Raw genomic sequence first — 21,872 nt, forward strand, 5'->3', positions numbered from 1 at the left:
GGAGCGCTGTTGATACTGTTAGACCATTTTGTAATCTGTTTTCAGTTGTCTCTTTCTCCAGATCACATTTGATAACCAGTGTCACAGCGGAAAGATAAAAATCTTCCTCGACATTGACGCACTGAGCAGTGCGTGCAAAAACTGGAAGATTTCAGGGACTGGTAAGTATAGTTTAGTTAAGTTTGAGTTATTAAGAAACCAATTTGTTCATCAGGATTAATTGTCCTGGGTAATTAAATAAACACTATGTTCAAATACTTTAGGGGCTGTTAAGTAGGTGTGCATGGAAAGCAATGCACAACTGCAGATTTCTTACTCATATTATTATAATTATTTGATTTATTCCGCTCGTTCCAGCACTTAAACGACTTAAGCTATTAACATGAAACCAACTTCCAAGTGTGCAGACCAATCCAACTTATTTTTGATATTGTATACTTTTTGTACTACAGCAATATTTAAATGAGCTCACAATACATTTCAATGGAAATAAAAGTGCCATAGACTTACAACATATATAAAAAAGTATGTGGACACCCCTTCAAATGAGTGGATTCGTCTATTTCAGCCACACCCGTTGCTGACAGGTGTATAAAATCGAGCACCCAGCCATGCAATCTCCATAGACAAACATTGGCAATAGAATGGCCTTATTGAAGACCTGAGTGACTTTCTGCCCTGCTAGAGCTGCCCCAGTCAACTGTAAGTGCTGTTATTGTGAAGTGGAAACATCTAGGAGCAACAACGGCTCAGCCGCGAAGTGGTAGGCCACACAAGCTTACAGAATTGGACCGCCGAGTCCTAAATACGTAGTGCGGAAAAAACATCTGTCCTCGGTTTCAACACTCACTACCTCTGGAAGCAACGTCAGCAAAATAAATGTTAATTGGGAGCTTCATTAAATGGGTTCCCAAGATCACCGTACGCAATGCCGCCAAGCGTCGGCTGGAGATGTGTAAAACTTACCGCAATTGGACTCTGGACAGTTGAAACTGGAGCAGCAGCACGACCAGGTGGACTCGGGACAGCTGAGAATACTTGCCCGTATTCATAGTGCCAACGGTAAAGTTTGGTGGAGGAGGAATAATGGTCTGGGGTGGTTTTTCATGGTTCGGGCTGGGCCCCTTAGTTCCAGTGAAGGGACATAACGCTACAGCATACAACAGTAATTATTGAACCGTTCCAGCTATAAGCACCAAACTAGCTTTGTCATGTTCAGGATATCCTAACTTTAAATGATTCACTTTCATCAACTATAGCTCACTTGCCTAAATTAGCATACAATGACCAACCCACAGTAACTCTTTATTCGTTCAAGCTAGAGACTCCGAACCAATTTTCTCATGTTCATACTATCCTAACTTCAAATTCTTCAAAACTTTCAACAAATAGAACTATACAGATTTGGATGCATTTGCATAAAATAACCCACGAAAAGTAACTTCTTCCATTCAAGCTAGAGACACCAAATCAAGTTTCTCATGTTCAGCCTATCCTCACATAAACTTAACTTTATTTACTTTAATTATATAAATGAACTATAAATATATAAATGTACATACTTTTGCAAAAATAGCTCACTGTCAGTAACTCTTGGTCCGTTCAAGTTTTTGCCACCAAACCAACCTTTACATGTTCAGCCTATCCTAACACCAACAGTAACTCTTGATCCATTCAAGCTAGACTCCAAACCGCCTTTCACATGTTATGCCAATCCTAACTTCAAATTCTTAAACTTTCAACTACTACAACTATACAATTTTTAATACATGTTTATAAAGTAACCCACCAACAGAAACTCTTGATCCATTCAAGCTATACACCAAACCAACTTTCACATGTTCAGGCTATCCTAACTTCAAATACTTAAATGTTTACATCAACAAAAAAACACAAAAGTACATGCATTTGCATAAATAACTCATCAATAGAAACTCTTGAACTGTTTAAGCTACTGTAGAGCCAAAAACCCAACCGTCACATATTCAGGCTATCCTAAATTCAAATTCTTCTACAATTTTATCAACTATAACTGTGGAATTTGCGTAAATCAGCATACAATTTTTAACCAACAGTAACTGTTCAACCATTCAAGCTAGATCACATGTCCAGGCTATCATAACTTAAAAATCTTAACTGTAACAACTATACAAATGTAACGAAATTGGCATAAAATGACTCGCCAAAAGTAACTGTTGATCTGTTCAAGCTACAGGGAGGGAAAAAAGTATTTGATCCCCTGCTGATTTTGTACGTTTGCCCACGTACAAAGAAATGATCAGTCTATAATTTTAATGGTAGGTTTAGTTGAACAGTGAGAGACAGAATAACAACAACAACAAATCCAGAAAAACGCATGTCAAAAATGTTATAAATTGATTTGCATTTTAATGATGGAAATAAGTATTTGACCCCCTCTCAATCAGAATGATTTCTGGCTCCCAGGTGTCTTTTATACAGGTAGCGAGCTGAGATTAGGCGCACACTCTTACAGGGAGCGCTCCTAATCTCAATTTGTTATCTGTAGAAGAGACACCTGTCCACAGAAGCAATCAATCAATCAGATTCCAAACTCTCCACCATGGCCAAGACCAAAGAGCTCTCCAAGGATGTCAGGGACAAGATTGTAGACCAACACAAGGCTGGAATGGGCTACAAGACCATCGCCAAGCAGTTTGGTGAGAAGGTGACAACAGTTGGTGCGATTATTCGCAAAGGGGAAAAACACAAAAGAACTGTCAATCTCCCTCGGCCTGGGGCTCCATGCAAGATCTCACCTCGTGGAGTTGCAATGGTCATGAGAACGGTGAGGAATCAGCCCAGAACTACACGGGAGGATCTTGTCAATGATCTCAAGGCAGCTGGGACCATAGTCACCAAGAAAACAATTGGTAACACACTATGCCGTGAAGGACTGAAATCCTGCAGCGCCTGCAAGGTCCCCCTGCTCAAGAAAGCACATATACATGCCTGTCTGAAGTTTGCCAATGAACATTTGAATGATTCAGAGGACAACTGGGTGAAAGTGTTGTGGTCAGATTAGACCAAAATGGAGCTCTTTGGCATCAACTCATCTCACCGTGTCTGGAGGAGGAGGAATGCTGCCTATGACCCCAAGAACACCATCCCCACCGTCAAACATGGAGGTGGAAACATTATGCTTTGGGGGGGGGGTTCTGCTAAGGGGACAGGACAACTTCACCGCATCAAAGGGACGATGGACGGGGCCATGTACCGTCAACTCTTGGGTGAGAACCTCCTTCCCTCAGCCAGGGCATTGAAAATAGGTCGTGGATGGGTATTCCAGTATGACAATGACCCAAAACACATGGCCAAGGTAACAAAGGAGTGGCTCAAGAAGAAGCACATTAAGGTCCTGGAGTGGCCTAGCCAGTCTCCAGACCTTAACCCCTGTGCGGCCTCATCCAGCGAAAAATCATATCGCCATTAGCATAACAAAATTTTATAATTATTTTTTATTTTTTTTAAATCAAATTATATCGTTTTATAGATACACCGCTCCTGAATCGAACCACGTTGTCCGATTTCAAAAAGGCTTTACAGCAAAAGCAAAACATTAGATTATGTTAGAGGAGTATATCGTAAAAGTAGCCACATAGCCATTTTCCGACCAACCACATGCATCACAAATAACCAAAAAACAGCTAAATGCAGCACTAACCTTTGACAATCTTCATCAGATGACACACCTAGGACATCATGTTACACAATACATGCATTCTTTTGTTCGATAAAGTTCATATTTATATATAAAAACAGCATTTTACATCGGTGCGTAACGTTGACTAACTATTTTCCCTCAAATGCATCCGATGAAACAGAGCTACAATTTACTAAATTAATATTCGAAAACATTTTTTAAATGTAATATTGTCATTCTAAGATTTATAGATGAATATCTCTTGAAAGCACCTGTAATGCCAGATTTAAAATTAACTTTACTGGGTAATCATACTTTGCGATGAAAGGGGATGCGATACTCTGAAAAATAGGCTTACGTTACAGGTCAGCGCCATCTTGGAACAATCACATATCACATCTAGTCTTGTATACTATTGTCAATAATCCCTTACCTTTGGTTGTCTTCATCAGAAAGCACTTCCAGGTATCCCAGGTCCACAACAAATGTATTTTCGTTCGAAAAAAATACTCTTTATGTTCCAAGAGCTTGTTCTTGTTAGCGCGTCTGAAGGCTGCTCCAAAACTGCCGTCGGCCACGGGACAGCCATTTCGAGAAAATGCATTTTTTTCCTCATTTAGGTTTGTTCAAACATGTCAAACGTTGTATAACATAAATCTCAGGGCGTTTTTCAACAAGAGAGCCAATAAGATTCGAGGGGGACGATTGCATTGTGTTTCAAAACGTTTTGAAAGGGGAGGGTAACCAGGGGCGTCGGCGTCATAATGGTGATGGCCCTCTCCGTGTGACCACGTTCCACTGCGTCTCATTCATTCAGTTTTCACAGTAGGAGTCTCAAATCACTTTGTAAAGACTGGGGACATCTAGTGGAAGCAATAGAAAGTGCTCAATGAACCATAGCTCACGGTGTGATTAATAGGCAACGTGATGAAGTTGAGTTCGCAATTCAGAATTCCACTTCCTGTTTCGATCTGTCTCGGGGTTTTGACTGCCATATGAGTTCTGTTATACTCACAGACACCATTCAAACAGTTTTAGAAACTTTAGGGTGTTTTCTATCCACAAATATTAATTATATGCATATCCTAGCTTCTGAGTTAGAGTAGGAGGCCGTTTAAAATGGGCACGAATTTTTTTCAAAAATCGCTTTAGCGCCCCCTATCCTAGGGGAACGCCAAGAGGTTAATCCCATAGAAAATCTGTGGAGGGAGCTGAAGGTTCGAGTTGCCAAACGTCAGCCTCGAAACCTTAACGACTTGGAGAAGATCTGCAAAGAGGAGTGGGACAAAATCCCTCCTGAGGTGTGTGCAAACCTGGTGGCCAACTACAAGAAACATCTGACCTCTGTGATTGCCAACAATGGTTTTGACACCAAGTACTAAGTCATGTTTTGCAGAGGGGTCAAATACGTATTTCCCTCATTAAAATGCTAATCATTTTATAACATTTTTGACATGCATTTTTCTGGATTTTTTTGTTGTTATTCTGTCTCTCACTATTCAAATAAACCTACCATTAAAATTATAGAGTGATCTTTTCTTTGTCAGTGGGCAAACATACAAAATCAGCAGGGGATCAAATACTTTTTTCCCTCACTGTAGATACACCAAACCAATTTTTACATGTTCAGGCTATCATAAATTCTAAATCTTCAAAAGATTTCAACAACTATACAAATTGTAATACACTTGCATAAAATAACTGAATAAAAGTAACTCGTCTTCCGTTCAAGCTAGAGACACCAAACCACCTTTCACATGTTCATTGCATAGATTAGCATACAATTTCCCAACAACAGTCTTGATCCTTTCAAGCTAGAGATCCTAAACCAATTTCCTCATGTTCAGGCTATCCTAACATCGAAATCTTAGACTTTTATCAACTATAACTACATGAAATGGTGTACATTTGAATAAAAAAAACACAAGTAGTCATTATTTAACCGTTCAAGCTATAGGCACCAAACATACTTTCACATGTTCAGACTATCCTAACTTCAAATTCGTAAAAACTTGACTATACAAATTAGCATACATTAACATCATTTAACTCACCAACAGTATATCTTAAACCATTCAAGCTAGAGATACTAAACCAACTTCCTCATGTTCAGACTATCCTAACTTCAAATTTAACCAACTTTAAATACATAAATATACATACATTTGCATAAATAACTCACCAACAATAACTCCTGATCCGTTAAATTTTTTGCCACCAAACCAACCTTTACATGTTCAGACCTAACCTCAAATTGTTACTTTGAACAACTACAACCCACCAACAGTAATTTGATCCATCCAAGCTAGAGACATCAGCCTATCCTAACTTCAAATTCTCAAAAACGTATCAACTATAATTGTATACATTTGCACAAAATTACCAACCCACAGTAACTCTTGAACCGTTCAAGCTAGAGAAACCAAACCAAATTTCTCACGTTCAAGCTATCCTAACTTTAAACTCTTAACTTTTATCAACTATAATTATATAAATTAATAAAATGTATACCTAAAGGGGTCCTAAAATTCTGAATCAAATAGTTAAAACATCCATGGTATGACCATCTTAAAACAATTCCATATGTTAGCTTATTAACCCCCCACCCAACAGCTTAGACTTTTAGATGCCAATAGCATACAATTACTCACTGACAGTAACTCTTCAACTGTTCAAGATTGAGACACCAAACCAACTTTCACAAGTTCAGGCTATCCTAACTTCACACTTTTTGTAACATATTTGTCAACTATAACACCAAACCAACTTCCACATTTTAAGGCTATTCAATCAATCAATCAATCCATCACAAGCTAGCATGCACACCATATTTTCTTCAGGAAATGCACTTTTCTAGTTTAGCCTGCCTTACTAGCTTTTGCTAGTAGAGGAAAGTTGGTAAGTTGCTCTAGAGTGTTTGCTAAATGACTGTAAAATGTACTTTTGTGTATAATTTGACATAGCCTTCCCATATGACATAGCCTTCCCTGTGGCTCTGTTGGTAGAGCATGGTGTTTGCAATGCCAGCATGGTGTGTGGAACGCCAGGGTTGTGGGTTTAATTCCCACGGGGGGCCAGTACAAAAAAGAAATGCATGAAATGAAAATGAAATGTATGTATTCACTACTATAAGTCACTCTGGATAAGAGCGTCTGCTAAATGACTAAAATGTAAATATGTACTGTATTTGAACTAGGTCTCGTATAAGTCCAAATCAAACCATAATGTTTCTTCTCTAAAAAAACAATACTGAAGACTTCCAATGTTGACACTATGTCCAAAGCACATTGGAAGAGTTATGTAACCCAGCTGTCTTTATCTGTTTCAGCTCAGAAGAACACACACTACCTTCTGGTGTTTGATGGCTTTGTCATACTGGTTTGCCTGACCTCGGCCGTGCTATGCACACGCTCCATCGTTCTGGCAGTCAAATTACTGCAGGTCAGTTAATGATACATTATGGAAGTTTAGTTGCTAATTATATACATCACATTTCGGCTTGAAAGGTCAATGTTGGCTGTATGGTTCATACACATGTATGATGTGAATTTCTTGTCTCATAAAATCCAACTCATGTTTTAGCTAAACGATATACGCTTTGCTCATGGGTGCGATGTCATTTCTGGATAATATTTATCTCCATTTAGAGGGATCCCTTTTGGCTCAAAAGCCAAGTTGTAGGTGTTCTGGAGCTTGACCCTTCACTGGCCAATCAGAATGTGCTCCATGGCTAAATATGTGGTTGCTTCAAGTTGTGTATTTACAGTCTTTTATGTAGTGTGTTGTAATCAACTCCAATTACAATAGTCCATTATGGCCTAGTTTGTTAAATAGCCTACAGAAACAAAATAACAAAATATATGTAGGCCAGTCCTATCTTCGCTTAATGTGTTGAACATGTTTGCAGTCCACATTGTAAGAAGCCTAATTGCATGGCTTCAATATGGAAATATATAGTTAAACCTAGCATTCACACTGATATACTGTAGGTGCTAGGCCTACTGTAAATTGCATTATGGCTGAGCCATGGACATGCCAAACATTGTCAATAAGCAAGATTAAATTCACTATTGATAAGGCTTTAAGAGTGAATAATTCTGCTCAAAATGAAACAAGACTTGTTTTAAATAGGCTATGTCTAAATACAGTTACATGCCCCACAAACAGCCTTCATTGTAGGGAACGGAGGCTATGCAATTATCTTTTTTTTGTTTTATTGAATATCCCAAACTTACAATATACTTGCAGTGAAGCCGCTCAACAACTACATCACACCAGTCATCCAACAGACTCCCATTTAGAGAAACACACAGAAGCATCCAGGGTCAATGCCCTGCTCAAGGGCACGTTGACAGATCTCCCACCAGGCCAAAAAACGTGAACCTGAACCCTCCAAGATCCCCCCACAGTCTCCCAATAGCTGTTTTTTCAACCATCCGAGACCACTCCCACAGTCCCCCCCCAAAAAAAATGTATACATTTTTTTTTTAAATACAATTAATTCCATTCCCCACCCCAAGAACCCCTCAATGCACCAACAAGCAAGAAAACGAACTACAGAGAAAAAAGACAAAGACAAGAAACAGCAAACAATGCAAAAGAAAGGACATCAAGGACAACTAAAATCATAACAGCAATGCCAACTGTATATGTTTGAATGCATGTCTGGCACTATTGTGTGTGTGTGTGTGTGTGTGTGTGTGTGTGTGTGTGTGTGTGTGTGTGTGTGTGTGTGTGTGTGTGTGTGTGTGTGTGTGTGTGTGTGTGTGTGTGTGTGTGTGTGTGTGTGTGTGTGTCCGTGTGTGTGTCCGTGTGTGTGTGTCCGTGTATGCGTGTATTTGAATGACTGTGTGTGTGTACAAAGACCTGCACGGCATCAGCCTCATCTTGGACCATCATTCTATCTCCCACACAGCATTTCCATTCTCACTTATCTCCAATTACACATCCCAACCCTCAGCTTCCCTCAGCCCATCCCACCCATCTCTGCTGGCCACCCTCTATGGATTTCTATGCAACATATATCTTTCAACTATGCGGTGATGTTTAACGTACAATTTCAATCTATCTAATTGAATAGAATCCACAGATTGCGAGTTGAAGATAAATACTTTTACTAAGAGTATTAGTAATTGACTGACCCGGTCTTTCCAGATCTCCTAACAGTACTATTTCTAGGGTCAATTTTAGATCAATGCTATGCGTTTTCAGCTATTCCTGAACCTGACACCAGAAACAAGCTACCTGAGGGCAATACCAAAATAAATCATCTATTGATTCTGTATCCTCACAACAAAATCTGCAGAGCTTTGATGATTTTATGCCCCAAATATTCAACATTTTGTTGGTGGCAAGAATTCTATTATAATTTTAGCTGAAAATCACTTGAATCTTGCGTAGTTTTATATTTCAACTCATACACCCTGTACCATGGAATCGGTACATCAAAAATCTCTTAAACTGTTTTGCAACCTGTATGGCACAGTTGTCAAGATGCTGGTCCTCAAATGAAACTGGTATACTTTCCTATTTATGCTATTTTTATCCTTCATATTGGGAAGACAGACCAGTTCCCTACCTCCTCCTGCTGCCACCTGCCTCCTCCATTTTTGGGGTAATGCAGTAATCAACTGGTTGTACTCTTGGATTGAGCAGACCTTCCCATACAATTCTGATAACTCCATGAAGGACATAACTATTAACTCTACTATTCCAATTTGCAATATAATTTAAGAACAAAATACCTTTTTCAAACATCTTTCCCATAAATTCAGGTATTTTATCAACCAGCACATTTGAGTTCAGCCATAATATTTGTTGTCATATTTGTTCTATCTTTTCAGGGGGATGAAATTGAAATTGTAGCCAACTCTGCAAAGCTTGTTTGAAAAAGAGAGATACTTTGAATAAAGTATAATTTTCAATTAATAGAAAATGAGAGCTGGCAATCTGCACAAAGGCAAAAAGGCCCTTTTTAAAACATTGATGAGCTTTTCCTAGTAATCTACTTGAGAACTATTTAGGGTTCAAGTAAAACTTTTGAATACGTGAAGCTTTTAGAGGTTTAGTGCTTTATATTTAATAATCTCAACCCACCCAATTCATTGTATTTATATATATATATTGATTGTCTGGTTTAGCGTCCCAGATAAAGCTGCATATTCTATTCTCTTATGATTTCAAAAACGAATCAGGAGTAGGCAGCACCATAAGTAAAATGAGGAGTTAATCAGGGCAATTTTTCCATAAATAGACAGGCATTTACCTCCATGGTTGCAGGACCTTGTCAATTTTTACAAGTTTTCTATTGAAATTCATTGTGGAGAGCTTATTTATATATTTTGTGATATGAATACCAAGTACAGTATATCTACTTCACCATCAGCCCTTTTTATAGGTAAACTGCAGGGCAATGTAAAAGTTGTATTTTTTAAAGATCCAATACGTAATATTGTAAACTTATCATAATTAGGTTTTAGACCAGAGAGTACAGAAAAGTTATCTAGATCTTCAATGAGACATTGCAGGGATCTAGCTTGCGGACTTAATATAAAACTTGAGTCATCGGCATACATGGACACCTTTGTTTTTAAGTATTGGATTTCTAATCCTTTAATTGTCAGGCTGTGGGTAACTGGTGCATGGAATCAGGCGCAGGAGAGCAGAGATGAGTGTACAAGGTAATTTATTCCACGAACAGCACCAGTATAAAACAAATACTAAAGGTGAGTGAAATAACCGGTCACTCGTAAATAACGTGTAATAACAAACCCGGCAAACAATACCAGCCAACAAGTAACGACCTGAAAATTATATACAAACACATACAAACATGGGGGAAACAGAGGGTTAAATAATGAACATGTAATTGGGGAATGGAAACCAGGTGTGTAGAAGACAAAGCAAATGGAAAATGAAAAGTGTAACGGCGATGGCTAGAAAGCCGGTGACGCTGAATGCCGCCCGAACACGGAGAGGGACCGACTTCGGCGGAAGTCGTGACATTAGTGTTGTTATTTGATCTGATTTTAATAGCTAGCATTTCGATGGCCATAGCGAAAAGATATGGTGACAGCGGACACCCTTGTTTAACTCCTCTTGACAATTCAAAACTCTTGAAAAGTAGCCGTTATTTACACCTGTATAGCAACCCCATTTTACACCTGGGGTTGCTATACATCATTTTATAAGAGAATCACCAAAATTCAAATAATCCAGGCATTTATAAATAAAATCCAGTCTTAAATCAAATGCCTTTTCAAAATCTGCTATAAATGCCTGGCTTCTTTTAGATGTTTCATGATGTTCTATTATTTCTATTAGTTGTCGTATATTATCTCCAATGTCTTGTCCATGTAAAATAACCTGTCTTATAAGGATGAACAATACCTGGTAAAACCCTTTTAACCTCTCTAGGGTAGGTGGCACCAAATCATCCCACCTACGTAACAGCCAGTGGAATCCTGTGGTGCGTTATTCAAATACCTTAGAAATGCTATTACTTCAATTTCTCAAACATATGACTATTTTACACCATTTTAAAGACAAGACTCTCGTTAATCTAACCACACTGTCCGATTTCAAAAAGGCTTTACAACGAAAGCAAAACATTAGATTATGTCAGCAGAGTACCCAGCCAGAAATAATCAGACACCCATTTTTCAAGCTAGCATATAATGTCACATAAACCCAAACCACAGCTAAATGTAGCACTAACCTTTGATGATCTTCATTAGATGACAACCCTAGGACATTATGTTATACAATACATGCATGTTTTGTTCAATCAAGTTCATATTTATATCAAAAACCAGCTTTTTACATTAGCATGTGACTAGCATGTGACTAGCATTCCCACCGAACACTGCCGGTGAATTTACTAAGTTACTCACGATAAACGTTCACAAAAAGCATAACAATTATTTTAAGAATTATAGATACAGAACTCCTCTATGCACTCGATATGTCCGATTTTAAAATAGCTTTTCGGTGAAAGCCCATTTTGCAATATTCTGAGTAGATAGCCTGGCATTACAGGGCTAGCTATTTAGACACCCAGCAAGTTTAGCACTCACCAAAGTCAGATTTACTATAAGAAAAATGTTATTACCTTTGGTGTTCTTCGTCAGAATGCACTCCCAGGACTTCTACTTCAATAAAAAATGTTAGTTTGGTCCCAAATAATCCATAGTTATATCCAAATAGCAGCGTTTTGTTCGTGCATTCAAGACACTATCCGAATGGTAAAGTTGGGTGACGAGCACAATGCATTTCGTGACAAAAAAAATCTAAATATTCCATTACCGTACTTCGAAGCATGTCAACCGCTGTTTAAAATAAATGTTTATGCCATTTTTCTCGTAAAAAAGCGATAATATTCCGACCGGGAATCTCTGTTTAGGTTCAAAGACGATAGAAAATAAAAACATGGGGTCGACTCGTGCACGCGCCTCAGCCCATTGTCCTCTGATAGAGCACTTGCCAAAAGCGCTAATGTGTTTCAGCCTGGGGCTGGAATGACATCATTCAGCTTTTTCCCGCCTTCTGAGAGCCTATGGGAGCCATAGGAAGTGTCACGTTACAGCAAAGATCCTCAGTCTTCAATAAACAGAGTCAAGAAGCTCAAGGAATGGTCAGACAGGCCACTTCCTGTAAGGAATCTTCTCAGGTTTTTGCCTGCCATATGAGTTCTGTTATACTCACAGACACCGTTCAAACAGTTTTAGAAACTTTAGGGTGTTTTCTATCCAAAGCCAATAATTATATGCATATTTTAGTTACTGGGCAGGAGTAGTAACCAGATTAAATCTAGTACGTTTTTATCCGGCCGTGCAAATACTGCTCCCTATCCCCAACAGGTTAATTCTGAGTGCTGTGCATTTCACTAGATCACTTGAAGCCATTATGGTCTGGTAAGTTCTTTCAGTTTTGCCCAAAGGATTGTGTTAGTGTCCGCCTCCCTTTTTAAAAAAGCCCGCCTTGGGAGAGGGACAGAGCATCTATCAAACAAGGACAGCCATATACATGCACAAAAACGTATAGTGTGATAAGTATCACATTGAGCCTTCGTGAAATACCACAAAGCAGGACTACATTTATTTTCAGATCTCCCCCCATCAATACACCGGAAGCTGTCATAGGGTGTATCATTTAGTGTGCAAAGCCCAGACCTGCCTTCCTCCTAGACAATGATGTGTGAAACACATCTCGCTGACCTAAAAATGCCTTGAACATGATGAAAACAAGCCCAGATTCCCCCAGGGTGAAATTCCCTTTTAAGAACACCTCAAATATTGCCACCCCTTCTACCTCAGCACAGGCAAGCTGATGTTAGGTAGGTACATTGCCGTAAAGGGCGTAAAATGCCTGTGAGACAGTTTTTACATAACGTGCGTTTAACACTTGCGCCTCCTTAGCGCCAGCCGAAAACATGTCTGAGTCTCCAGAAGTGTCACTCACAATTTCACCATGACAATGTGCATCCTATAGTATTCATTATAAATGCGGTAAAAAGTTACATGAACTTGCTTGTGACATGTTGCCAGTTTTGTGTAAACTTCATGATGGGCTTTTATAACCATTTGTGTGGTTTACAGTATACAATGATCTTTCAATTCCTGGCCTCATGAATTTTTCCCCTTTATTCCAGAGATTTTCCAGGTTCTTCCGTGAGAATTATAATCACAAGGTGTGCAAGACTGACCAAAAGGAGTTTTTAAATGGCTGGTATGTTTTGGTGATCGTCAGTGATGCTATGGCCATAGTAGGATCCATATTGAAGATGGAAATACAAGCAAAGGTAATTCTCAAGTCAAATGTTCAAACTCCTTAAAAGAGTTTAAGCTGACACATATTTACCAGACATCTCTTTCCCTAAATTTAATAGGAACATGTTAATTTTACAAACACTTATGTTTTACAAAAATGGAAATGTATTTGAATTATCCTGCTTACTGCAAGATGTTACATATTTAATAACGGCAATAAATGATATATGTCTAATCATAGGAAGATTATCTATCATATTAGTTTTGAACATGTGGAAGAAGTGGGTGTTTCCATTTATACCTAATCAATTACTATTTGATAATACAGAAATTGAGAAATAAAAAAAACTCTGAAGAGAGGTTGAGAAATAATAACTCCCCGTTGCCTGGGCACAGAATCACTGGGATTGGACTTTGTAACATGATGGTTGAATCAAGACATTGTAAAACTCCCAAGGATATTTGCTCTAACCTGAGTGACTTTCGAGTCAGATTTTTATGACTTGCATGTTAACCATTTACCCGCCGGGGGGCATAAGGAAAATGAACTCCTCTCTCCCTTCTAGAGTCTGACCAGTTATGATGTGTGCAGCATCTTTCTGGGGACTTCTACGCTGATGGTGTGGGTGGGAGTGATCAGGTACCTGGGCTACTTCCAAAAGTACAATGTAAGTTTGATCAAAGACATATTTATTTAGTGTATTCAAAGATAATTATCCAGTAGGAATAGACTAGTCCTGTTTGGCGAAATGCAAACTCAGACTTATATAAAACATACATTGGAAAATACATTTTAATAATCTGTACATAATGAAAGTGGTTAAAAACAAGGATGTTGCAATAAGAATGATTCATCAACTAAAGGAACACTATCTTAAACACTAATTCAACACAGGTTTTACAGTGTGTGTGTGTGTATGTGTGTGTGCACATGCCTGTGCACATGCATGTGTGTTCCAGGTGCTCATCCTGACCATGAAGACTGCCTTCCCCAAGGTGATCCGCTTCTGTTGCTGTGCTGGCATGATCTACCTGGGGTACACCTTTTGTGGCTGGATCGTACTTGGCCCTTACCATGAAAAGGTACTGACTGGGAATGGCAATGCCGATACTCATTTTAATTCTACAGAATAGGGACTCCCGAGTGGCGCAGTTTGATGTATTGTTATCCATTTACAACCACAAGATGGCAGTATGTATACATGTTGCTGATTGTTGTTGCTTGTCTAGTCAGTGTTGCACCATTATGAGGCACACCCATAATGCCTTAATCATTAATGCTAGCAAGGAGGGGCACAAGAGTCTTAGTAGATCGTTGGGTTATAAGAAAAATAATTTACCGAAGTCGAGAAACATTGCAGTAAACAAGAGCTCACATGGTGGACTGCAGAATCCTCAAGCTAACTTTAATCTGTGTCAAACTACACAGCCCCACTATTTGGCTTGTCTCCTATAGTTGGTCTACACATGTTCAAACTATCTAAAGCAATTTACATGCAACACTTTGCTGGGATTAGGGTTAGGTTCAGGGGATTGGGTTTAGGGTTGGGGTAAATTGACACAGTAGTTAGTATAGTGAACAAAAATATAAACATAACAGAACCATACATTTATATATATGTATGTTTTTATTAATATTTTTTTTTTACCCCCTTTTCTCCCCGATTTCATGATATCCAATTCGTAGTCTTGTCCCATCGCTGCAACTCCCGTACGGACTCGGGAGAGGCAAAAGTCGAGAGCCATGCGTCTTCCGAAACACGACCCTGCCAAGCCACACTGCTTCTTGACACACTGCTTGCTTAACCCGAAAGCCAGCCGCAACAATGTGTTGAAACACTGTGCAACTAGCGACCGTGTCAGCGTGCATGCGTCCGTTCCGCCACAAGAGTTGCTAGAGCGCGATGGGACAAGAACATCCTGGCCGGCCAAACCCTCCCCTAACCCGGACGATGCTGGGCCAATTGTGCACCGCATCATGGGTCTCCTGGTCACGGCCGGCTACAACACAGCCGGGATTGAACCAACATGCAACAATTGCAACGATTTTACTGAGTTACAGCTCTTATAAGGAAATCAGTCAATTGAAATAAATGTACTATGGATTTCACATGAATTGGCAAGGGTGCAGCCATGAGTGGGCCTGGGAGGCCTACCCACTTGGGGGCCAGTTCACCCACTGGGGAGCCAGGCCCGCCATTCAGAATGAGTTTCTCAGTTTCAGCCAGTCCAAATAATCCTCAGTTTCATCAGCTGTCCGGGAGGCTGGTCTCAGACAATCCCACAGGTGAAGAAAACGGATGTGGAGGTCCTGGGCTGGCATGGTTACACGTGGTCTGCGGTTAGGAGGCTGGTTGGACGTACTGCCAAATTCTCTAAAACGATGTTGGAGGTGGCTTATGGTTGAGAAATAAACATACAATTCTCTGGCAACAGCTCTGGTGGACATTCCTGCAGTCAGCATGCCAATTGCACGCTCCCTCAAAACTTGAGACATCTGTGGCATTGTGTTGTGTGACAAGATTGCACATTTTAGAGTGGCCTTTTATTGTCCCCAGCACAATGTGCACCTCTAAACAGCGTGGTCATTACAATCAGCTTTTTTTATATGCCACACCTGTAAGATGGATGGATTATCTTGGTCAATGATAAATGCTCACTAATAAGGATGTAAACACATTTGTGCTCAAAATTTGAGAGAAATTAGCTTGGACAATTTCTGGGATCTTTTATTTCAGCTTATCAAAACATGGGATCAACTCTTTACATGTTGCATTTATGTTTCTGTTTACTATAGTTTGGGGACTATCCAAATACAGTTACCCTTACAGGTTTACTATCTTAATTTGTTCACTCTGTTGTCGCAGAGAATTTTCCTGCAAAGCAGGAAATGCAAATTGTAGAATTTAAAAAGGCTTCGAACGTTTGTAATTTCAACTTTAAAATGACAGACTTGATTTATCCTATCAAAAAAATGTATCAAACCTCTACATTTGATACATGTCCATTTAATTATAATCCACATAATGTATCAAACCTCTACTGTCCATTTAATAATAATCCACATAATAGTTCACATTTTGTCATGTCCTGACACTTGTAAGGGGTCATTTTCTATAGTAGAGTGGTCAGGGCGTGACGGGGTGTTTTGGGTGCTTTTCTTGCTTTCTGTTTCTATGTGAGTTTTCTAGATTTCTATTTCTATGTCGGGGTTATTGGGATGATCTCCAATTAGAGGCAGCCGGTTCTAGTTGTCTCTAATTGGAGATCATATTTATGTAGGGTGTTTTCCTTTTGTATTTTGTGGGTTGTTAATTTTTGAGTAGTGTTTGCCTGCTCTGCGTTACGGCTGTTGTTATTTACAGTGGTTGGTGTATTGCATTTAGTTTCACGATTAATAAAAAGATGTGGAACTACGAACACGCTGTGTTTTGGTCCGATCCTTCAGAAAGCTGTGACACATTTCCTGTTGCTGCAGATCTAGAAAATGGTCAAATTAAGATAGAACATCTGTGTACTTGTACGCAGTCCAAATAAGGTGTGACCCTATTTTGTCTTCATTAGTTTGACAATTTCCTCTCATACTCTAAGCGTTTTCTTAGAATGTCCGTTCAGACCACATAGATAGATATCGTTAATAGATACTGTTTTATCTCTACGATTCAGACTATCCATGATCACCTCAGTTTCCACCTCAGGTGTCTGTTGCAACAAGATGTTCGCTCATACTTACAACATGGTGTCCCAAATGGCATCCTATTCCCTTATATAGTGCACTACTTTTGACTCCCTATGGGCCCTGATCAAAAGTAGTGCATTATGTTGGAAATGGGATGCAACCATACACTGCAGCCAGGGAAGTTACCATAACATCAACTAATTTAGACATTGTTTACCATCTGCAATAAACAAGGGATGTTACAGAGCTGCCCTCCCACCCGTCCCCTACCCTACCTAGGATCTATACCGTCTGTCTGAGTGGGCTGTGCTTAGATGCTATCGCTCTTTGTTTGTAGTGATGTCTCCCCCTGAATCTGACTGTGTTTTGGGATGTGTGCTCTCTTTCCTCTCTCTCCCTCACTCACACTTTCTCTCCCCTATTTTCTCTCTCCTCTCTCTTTTCGCAATCTCTCTCCCATGTTTCTCTCTGTCCATCTCTCTGCTCCTCTCTCAAATCAAATCAAATCAAATTTATTTTTATATAGCCCTTCGTACATCAGCTGATATCTCAAAGTGCTGTACAGAAACCCAGCCTAAAACCCCAAACAGCAAGCAAAGCATGTGAAAGAAGCACGGTGACTAGGAAAAACTCCCTAGGAAAAACTCCCTAGAAAGGCCAAAAACCTAGGAAGAAACCTAGAGAGGAACCAGGCTATGAGGGGTGGCCAGTCCTCTTCTGGCTGTGCAGGGTGGATATTATAACAGAACATGGTCAAGATGTTAAAATGTTAAAATGTTCATAAATGACCAGCATGGTCAAATAATAATAATCATAGTAGTTGTCGAGGGTGCAACAAGCACGTCCGGTGAACAGGTCAGGGTTCCATAGCCGCAGGCAGAACAGTTGAAACTGGAGCAGCAGCACGGCCAGGTGGACTGGGGACAGCAAGGAGTCATCATACCAGGTAGTCCTGAGGCATGGTCCTAGGGCTCAGGTCCTCCGAGAGAAAGACAGAAAGAGAGAAAGAGAGAATTAGAGAGAGCATATTTAAATTCACACAGGACACCGGATAAGACAAGAGAAATACTCCAGATGTAACAGACTGACCCTAGCCCCCCGACACATAAACTACTGCAGCATAAATACTGGAGGCTGAGACAGGAGGGATCAGAAGACAGTGTGGCCCCATCCGATGATACCCCCGGACAGGGCCAAACAGGCAGGATATAACCCCACCCACTTTGCCAAAGCACAGCCCCCCACACCACTAGAGGGATGTCTCCAACCACCAACTTACCGTCCTAAGACAAGGCCGAGTATAGCCCACAACGATCTCCGCCATGGCACAACCCAAGGGGGGGCGCCAACCCAGACAGGAAGACCACGTCAGTGACTCAACCCACTCAAGTGACGCACCCCTCCCATGGACGGCATGGAAGAACACCAGTAAGCCAGTGACTCAGCCCCTGTAAAAGGGTTAAAGGCAGAGAATCCCAGTGGAAAGAGGGGAACCGGCAAGGCAGAGACAGCAAGGGCGGTTCGTTGCTCCAGCCTTTCCGTTCACCTTCACACTCCTGGGCCAGACTATACTTAATAATAGGACCTACTGAAGAGATAAGTCTTCAGTAAAGACTTAAAGGTTGAGACTGAGTCTGCGTCTCTCACATTGGTAGGCAGACCATTCCATAAAAATGGAGCTCTATAGGAGAAAGCCCTACCTCCAGCCGTTTGCTTAGAAATTCTAGGGACAATTAGGAGGCCTGCGTCTTGTGACCGTAGCGTACGTGTAGGTATGTACGGCAGGACCAAATCGGAAAGATAGGTAGGAGCAAGCCCATGTAATGCTTTGTAGGTTAGCAGTAAAACCTTGAAATCAGCCCTTGCCTTAACAGGAAGCCAGTGTAGGGAAGCTGTCCTTGAAACAGTCTTGATATGTTCTTCAAAAGAGAGATCAGGGTCCAGAGTAACGCCGAGGTCCTTCACAGTTTTATTTGAGACGACTGTACAACCATCCAGATTAATTGTCAGATTCAACAGAAGATCTCTTTGTTTCTTGGGACCTAGAACAAGCATCTCTGTTTTGTCCGAGTTTAAAAGTAGAAAGTTTGCAGCCATCCACTTCTTTATGTCTGAAACACAGGCTTCTAGCGAGGGCAATTTTGGGGCTTCACCATGTTTCATTGAAATGTACAGCTGTGTGTCGTCCACATAGCAGTGAAATTTAACATTATGTTTTCGAATGACATCCCCAAGAGGTAAAATATATAGTGAAAACAATAGTGGTCCTAAAACGGAACCTTGAGGAACACCGAAATTTACAATTGATTTGTCAGAGGACAAACCATTCACAGAGACAAACTGATATCTTTCCGACAGATAAGATCTAAACCAGGCCAGAACTTGTCCATGTAGACCAATTTGGGTTTCCAATCTCTCCAAAAGAATGTGGTGATCGATGGTATCAAAAGCGGCACTAAGATCTAGGAGCACGAGGACAGATGCAGAGCCTCGGTCTGACGTCATTAAAAGGTCATTTACCACCTTCACAAGTGCAGTCTCAGTGCTATGATGGGGTCTAAAACCAGACTGAAGCGTTTCGTATGCATTGTTTGTCTTCAGGAAGGCAGTGAGTTGCTGTGCAACAGCTTTTTCAAAATTTTTTGAGAGGAATGGAAGATTCGATATAGGCCGAAAGTTTTTTATAATTTCTGGATCAAGATTCGGCTTTTTCAAGAGAGGCTTTATTACTGCCACTTTTAGTGAGCTTGGTACACATCCGGTGGATAGAGAGCCGTTTATTATGTTCAACATAGGAGGGCCAAGCACAGGAAGCAGCTCTTTCAGTAGTTTAGTTGGAATAGGGTCCAGTATGCAGCTTGAGGGTTTGGAGGCCATGATTATTTTCATCATTGTGTCAAGAGATATAGTACTAAAACACTTTAGTATCTCCCTTGATCCTAGGTCCTGGCAGAGTTGTGTAGACTCAGGACAATGGAGCTTTGGAGGAATACCCAGATTTAAAGAGGAGTCTGTAATTTGCTTTCTAATGATCATGATCTTTTCCTCAAAGAAGTTCATAAATGTATTACTGCTGAAGTGAAAGCCATCCTCCATTTGCGAAGGCTGCTTTTTAGTTAGCTTTGCGACAGTATCAAAAATAAATTTCGGATTGTTCTTATTTTCCTCAATTAAGTTGGAAAAATAGGATGATCGAGCAGCAGTGAGGGCTCTTCGATACTGCACGGTACTGTCTTTCCAAGCTAGTCGGAAGACTTCCAGTTTGGTGTGGCGCCATTTCCGTTCCAATTTTCTGGAAGCTTGCTTCAGAGCTCGTGTATTTTCTGTATACCAGGGAGCTAGTTTCTTATGACAGATGTTTTTCATTTTTAGGGCTGCAACTGCATCTAGGGTATTGCGCAAGTTTAAATTGAGTTCCTCGGTTAGGTGGTTAACTGATTTTTGTCCTCTGACGTCCTTGGGTAGGCAGAGGCAGTCTGGAAGGGCATCAAGGAATCTTTGGGTTGTCTGAGAATTTATAGCACGACTTTTAATGCTCCTTGGTTGGGGTCTGAGCAGATTATTTGTTGCAATTGCGAACGTAATAAAATGGTGGTCCGATAGTCCAGGATTATGAGGAAAAACATTAAGATCCACAACATTTATTCCATGGGACAAAACTAGGTCCAGAGTATGACTGTGGCAGTGAGTAGGTCCAGAGACATGTTGGACAAAACCCACTGAGTCGATGATGGCTCCGAAAGCCTTTTGGAGTGGGTCTGTGGACTTTTCCATGTGAATGTTAAAGTCACCAAAAATTAGAATATTATCTGCTATGACTACAAGATCCGATAGGAATTCAGGGAACTCAGTGAGGAACACTGCATATGGCCCAGGAGGCCTGTAAACAGTAGCTATAACAAGTGAGTGAGTAGGCTGCATAGATTTCATGACTAGAAGCTCAAAAGACGAAAACGTCATTTTTTTTTTTTGTAAATTGAAATTTGCTATCGTAAATGTTAGCAACACCTCCGCCTTTGCCGGATGCACGGGGGGTATGGTCACTAGTGTAACCAGGGGGTGAGGCCTCATTTAACACAGTAAATTCATCAGGCTTAAGCCATGTTTCAGTCAGGCCAATCACATCAAGATTATTATCAGTGATTAGTTCATTGACTATAACTGCCTTGGAAGTGAGGGATCTAACATTAAGTAACCCAATTTTGAGATGTGAGGTATCACAATCTCTTTCAATAATGGCAGGAATGGAGGAGGTCTTTATACTAGTGAGATTGCTAAAGCGAACACCGCCATTTTTAATTTTGCCCAACCTAGATCGAGGCACAGACACGGTCTCAATGGGGAAAGCTGAGCTGACTACACTGACTGTGCTAGTGGCAGACTCCACTAAGCTGGCAGGCTGGCTAACAGCCTGCTGCCTGGCCTGCACCCTATTTCATTGTGGAGCTAGAGGAGTTAGAGCCCTGTCTATGTTCGTAGATAAGATGAGAGCACCCCTCCAGCTAGGATGGAGTCCGTCACTCCTCAACAGGCCAGGCTTGGTCCTGTTTGTGGGTGAGTCCCAGAAAGAGGGCCAATTATCTACAAATTCTATCTTTTGGGAGGGGCAGAAAACAGTTTTCAACCAGAGATTGAGTTGTGAGACTCTGCTGCAGAGCTCATCACTCCCCCTAACTGGGAGGGGGCCAGAGACAATTAACTTTTTGGGGCTATGTGGGACGCTACCGTGCCACCCGTGGTGCACCCTATCAACAGCAGGTGCATT

The 21,872-nt window shown here is 40.5% G+C and overlaps 1 protein-coding gene across 7 annotated transcripts in view; it reads left to right on the plus strand.

The window, feature by feature from the left end:
* Positions 1-21,872, plus strand: part of mcoln2 (mucolipin TRP cation channel 2) — a 70,711-nt gene that overhangs the window by 18,371 nt on the left and 30,468 nt on the right. For 5 of the 7 annotated variants that reach the window (XM_014215625.2, XM_045687261.1, XM_045687260.1 and 2 more), the window contains 5 exons: positions 62-161; positions 6,990-7,102; positions 13,311-13,460; positions 13,995-14,096; positions 14,389-14,511. In XM_014215625.2, the coding sequence (XP_014071100.1) occupies positions 62-161; positions 6,990-7,102; positions 13,311-13,460; positions 13,995-14,096; positions 14,389-14,511 (588 nt within the window). Of the gene's footprint in view, positions 1-45; positions 162-6,989; positions 7,103-13,310; positions 13,461-13,994; positions 14,097-14,388; positions 14,512-15,115; positions 16,849-21,872 lie in introns of those variants that run through there. The other 2 variants (XM_045687259.1, XM_014215626.2) reach the window with 2 other exon arrangements.

Source organism: Salmo salar, chromosome ssa10, assembly GCF_905237065.1.
Source record: "Salmo salar chromosome ssa10, Ssal_v3.1, whole genome shotgun sequence".
Lineage (NCBI taxonomy): Eukaryota > Metazoa > Chordata > Actinopteri > Salmoniformes > Salmonidae > Salmo > Salmo salar.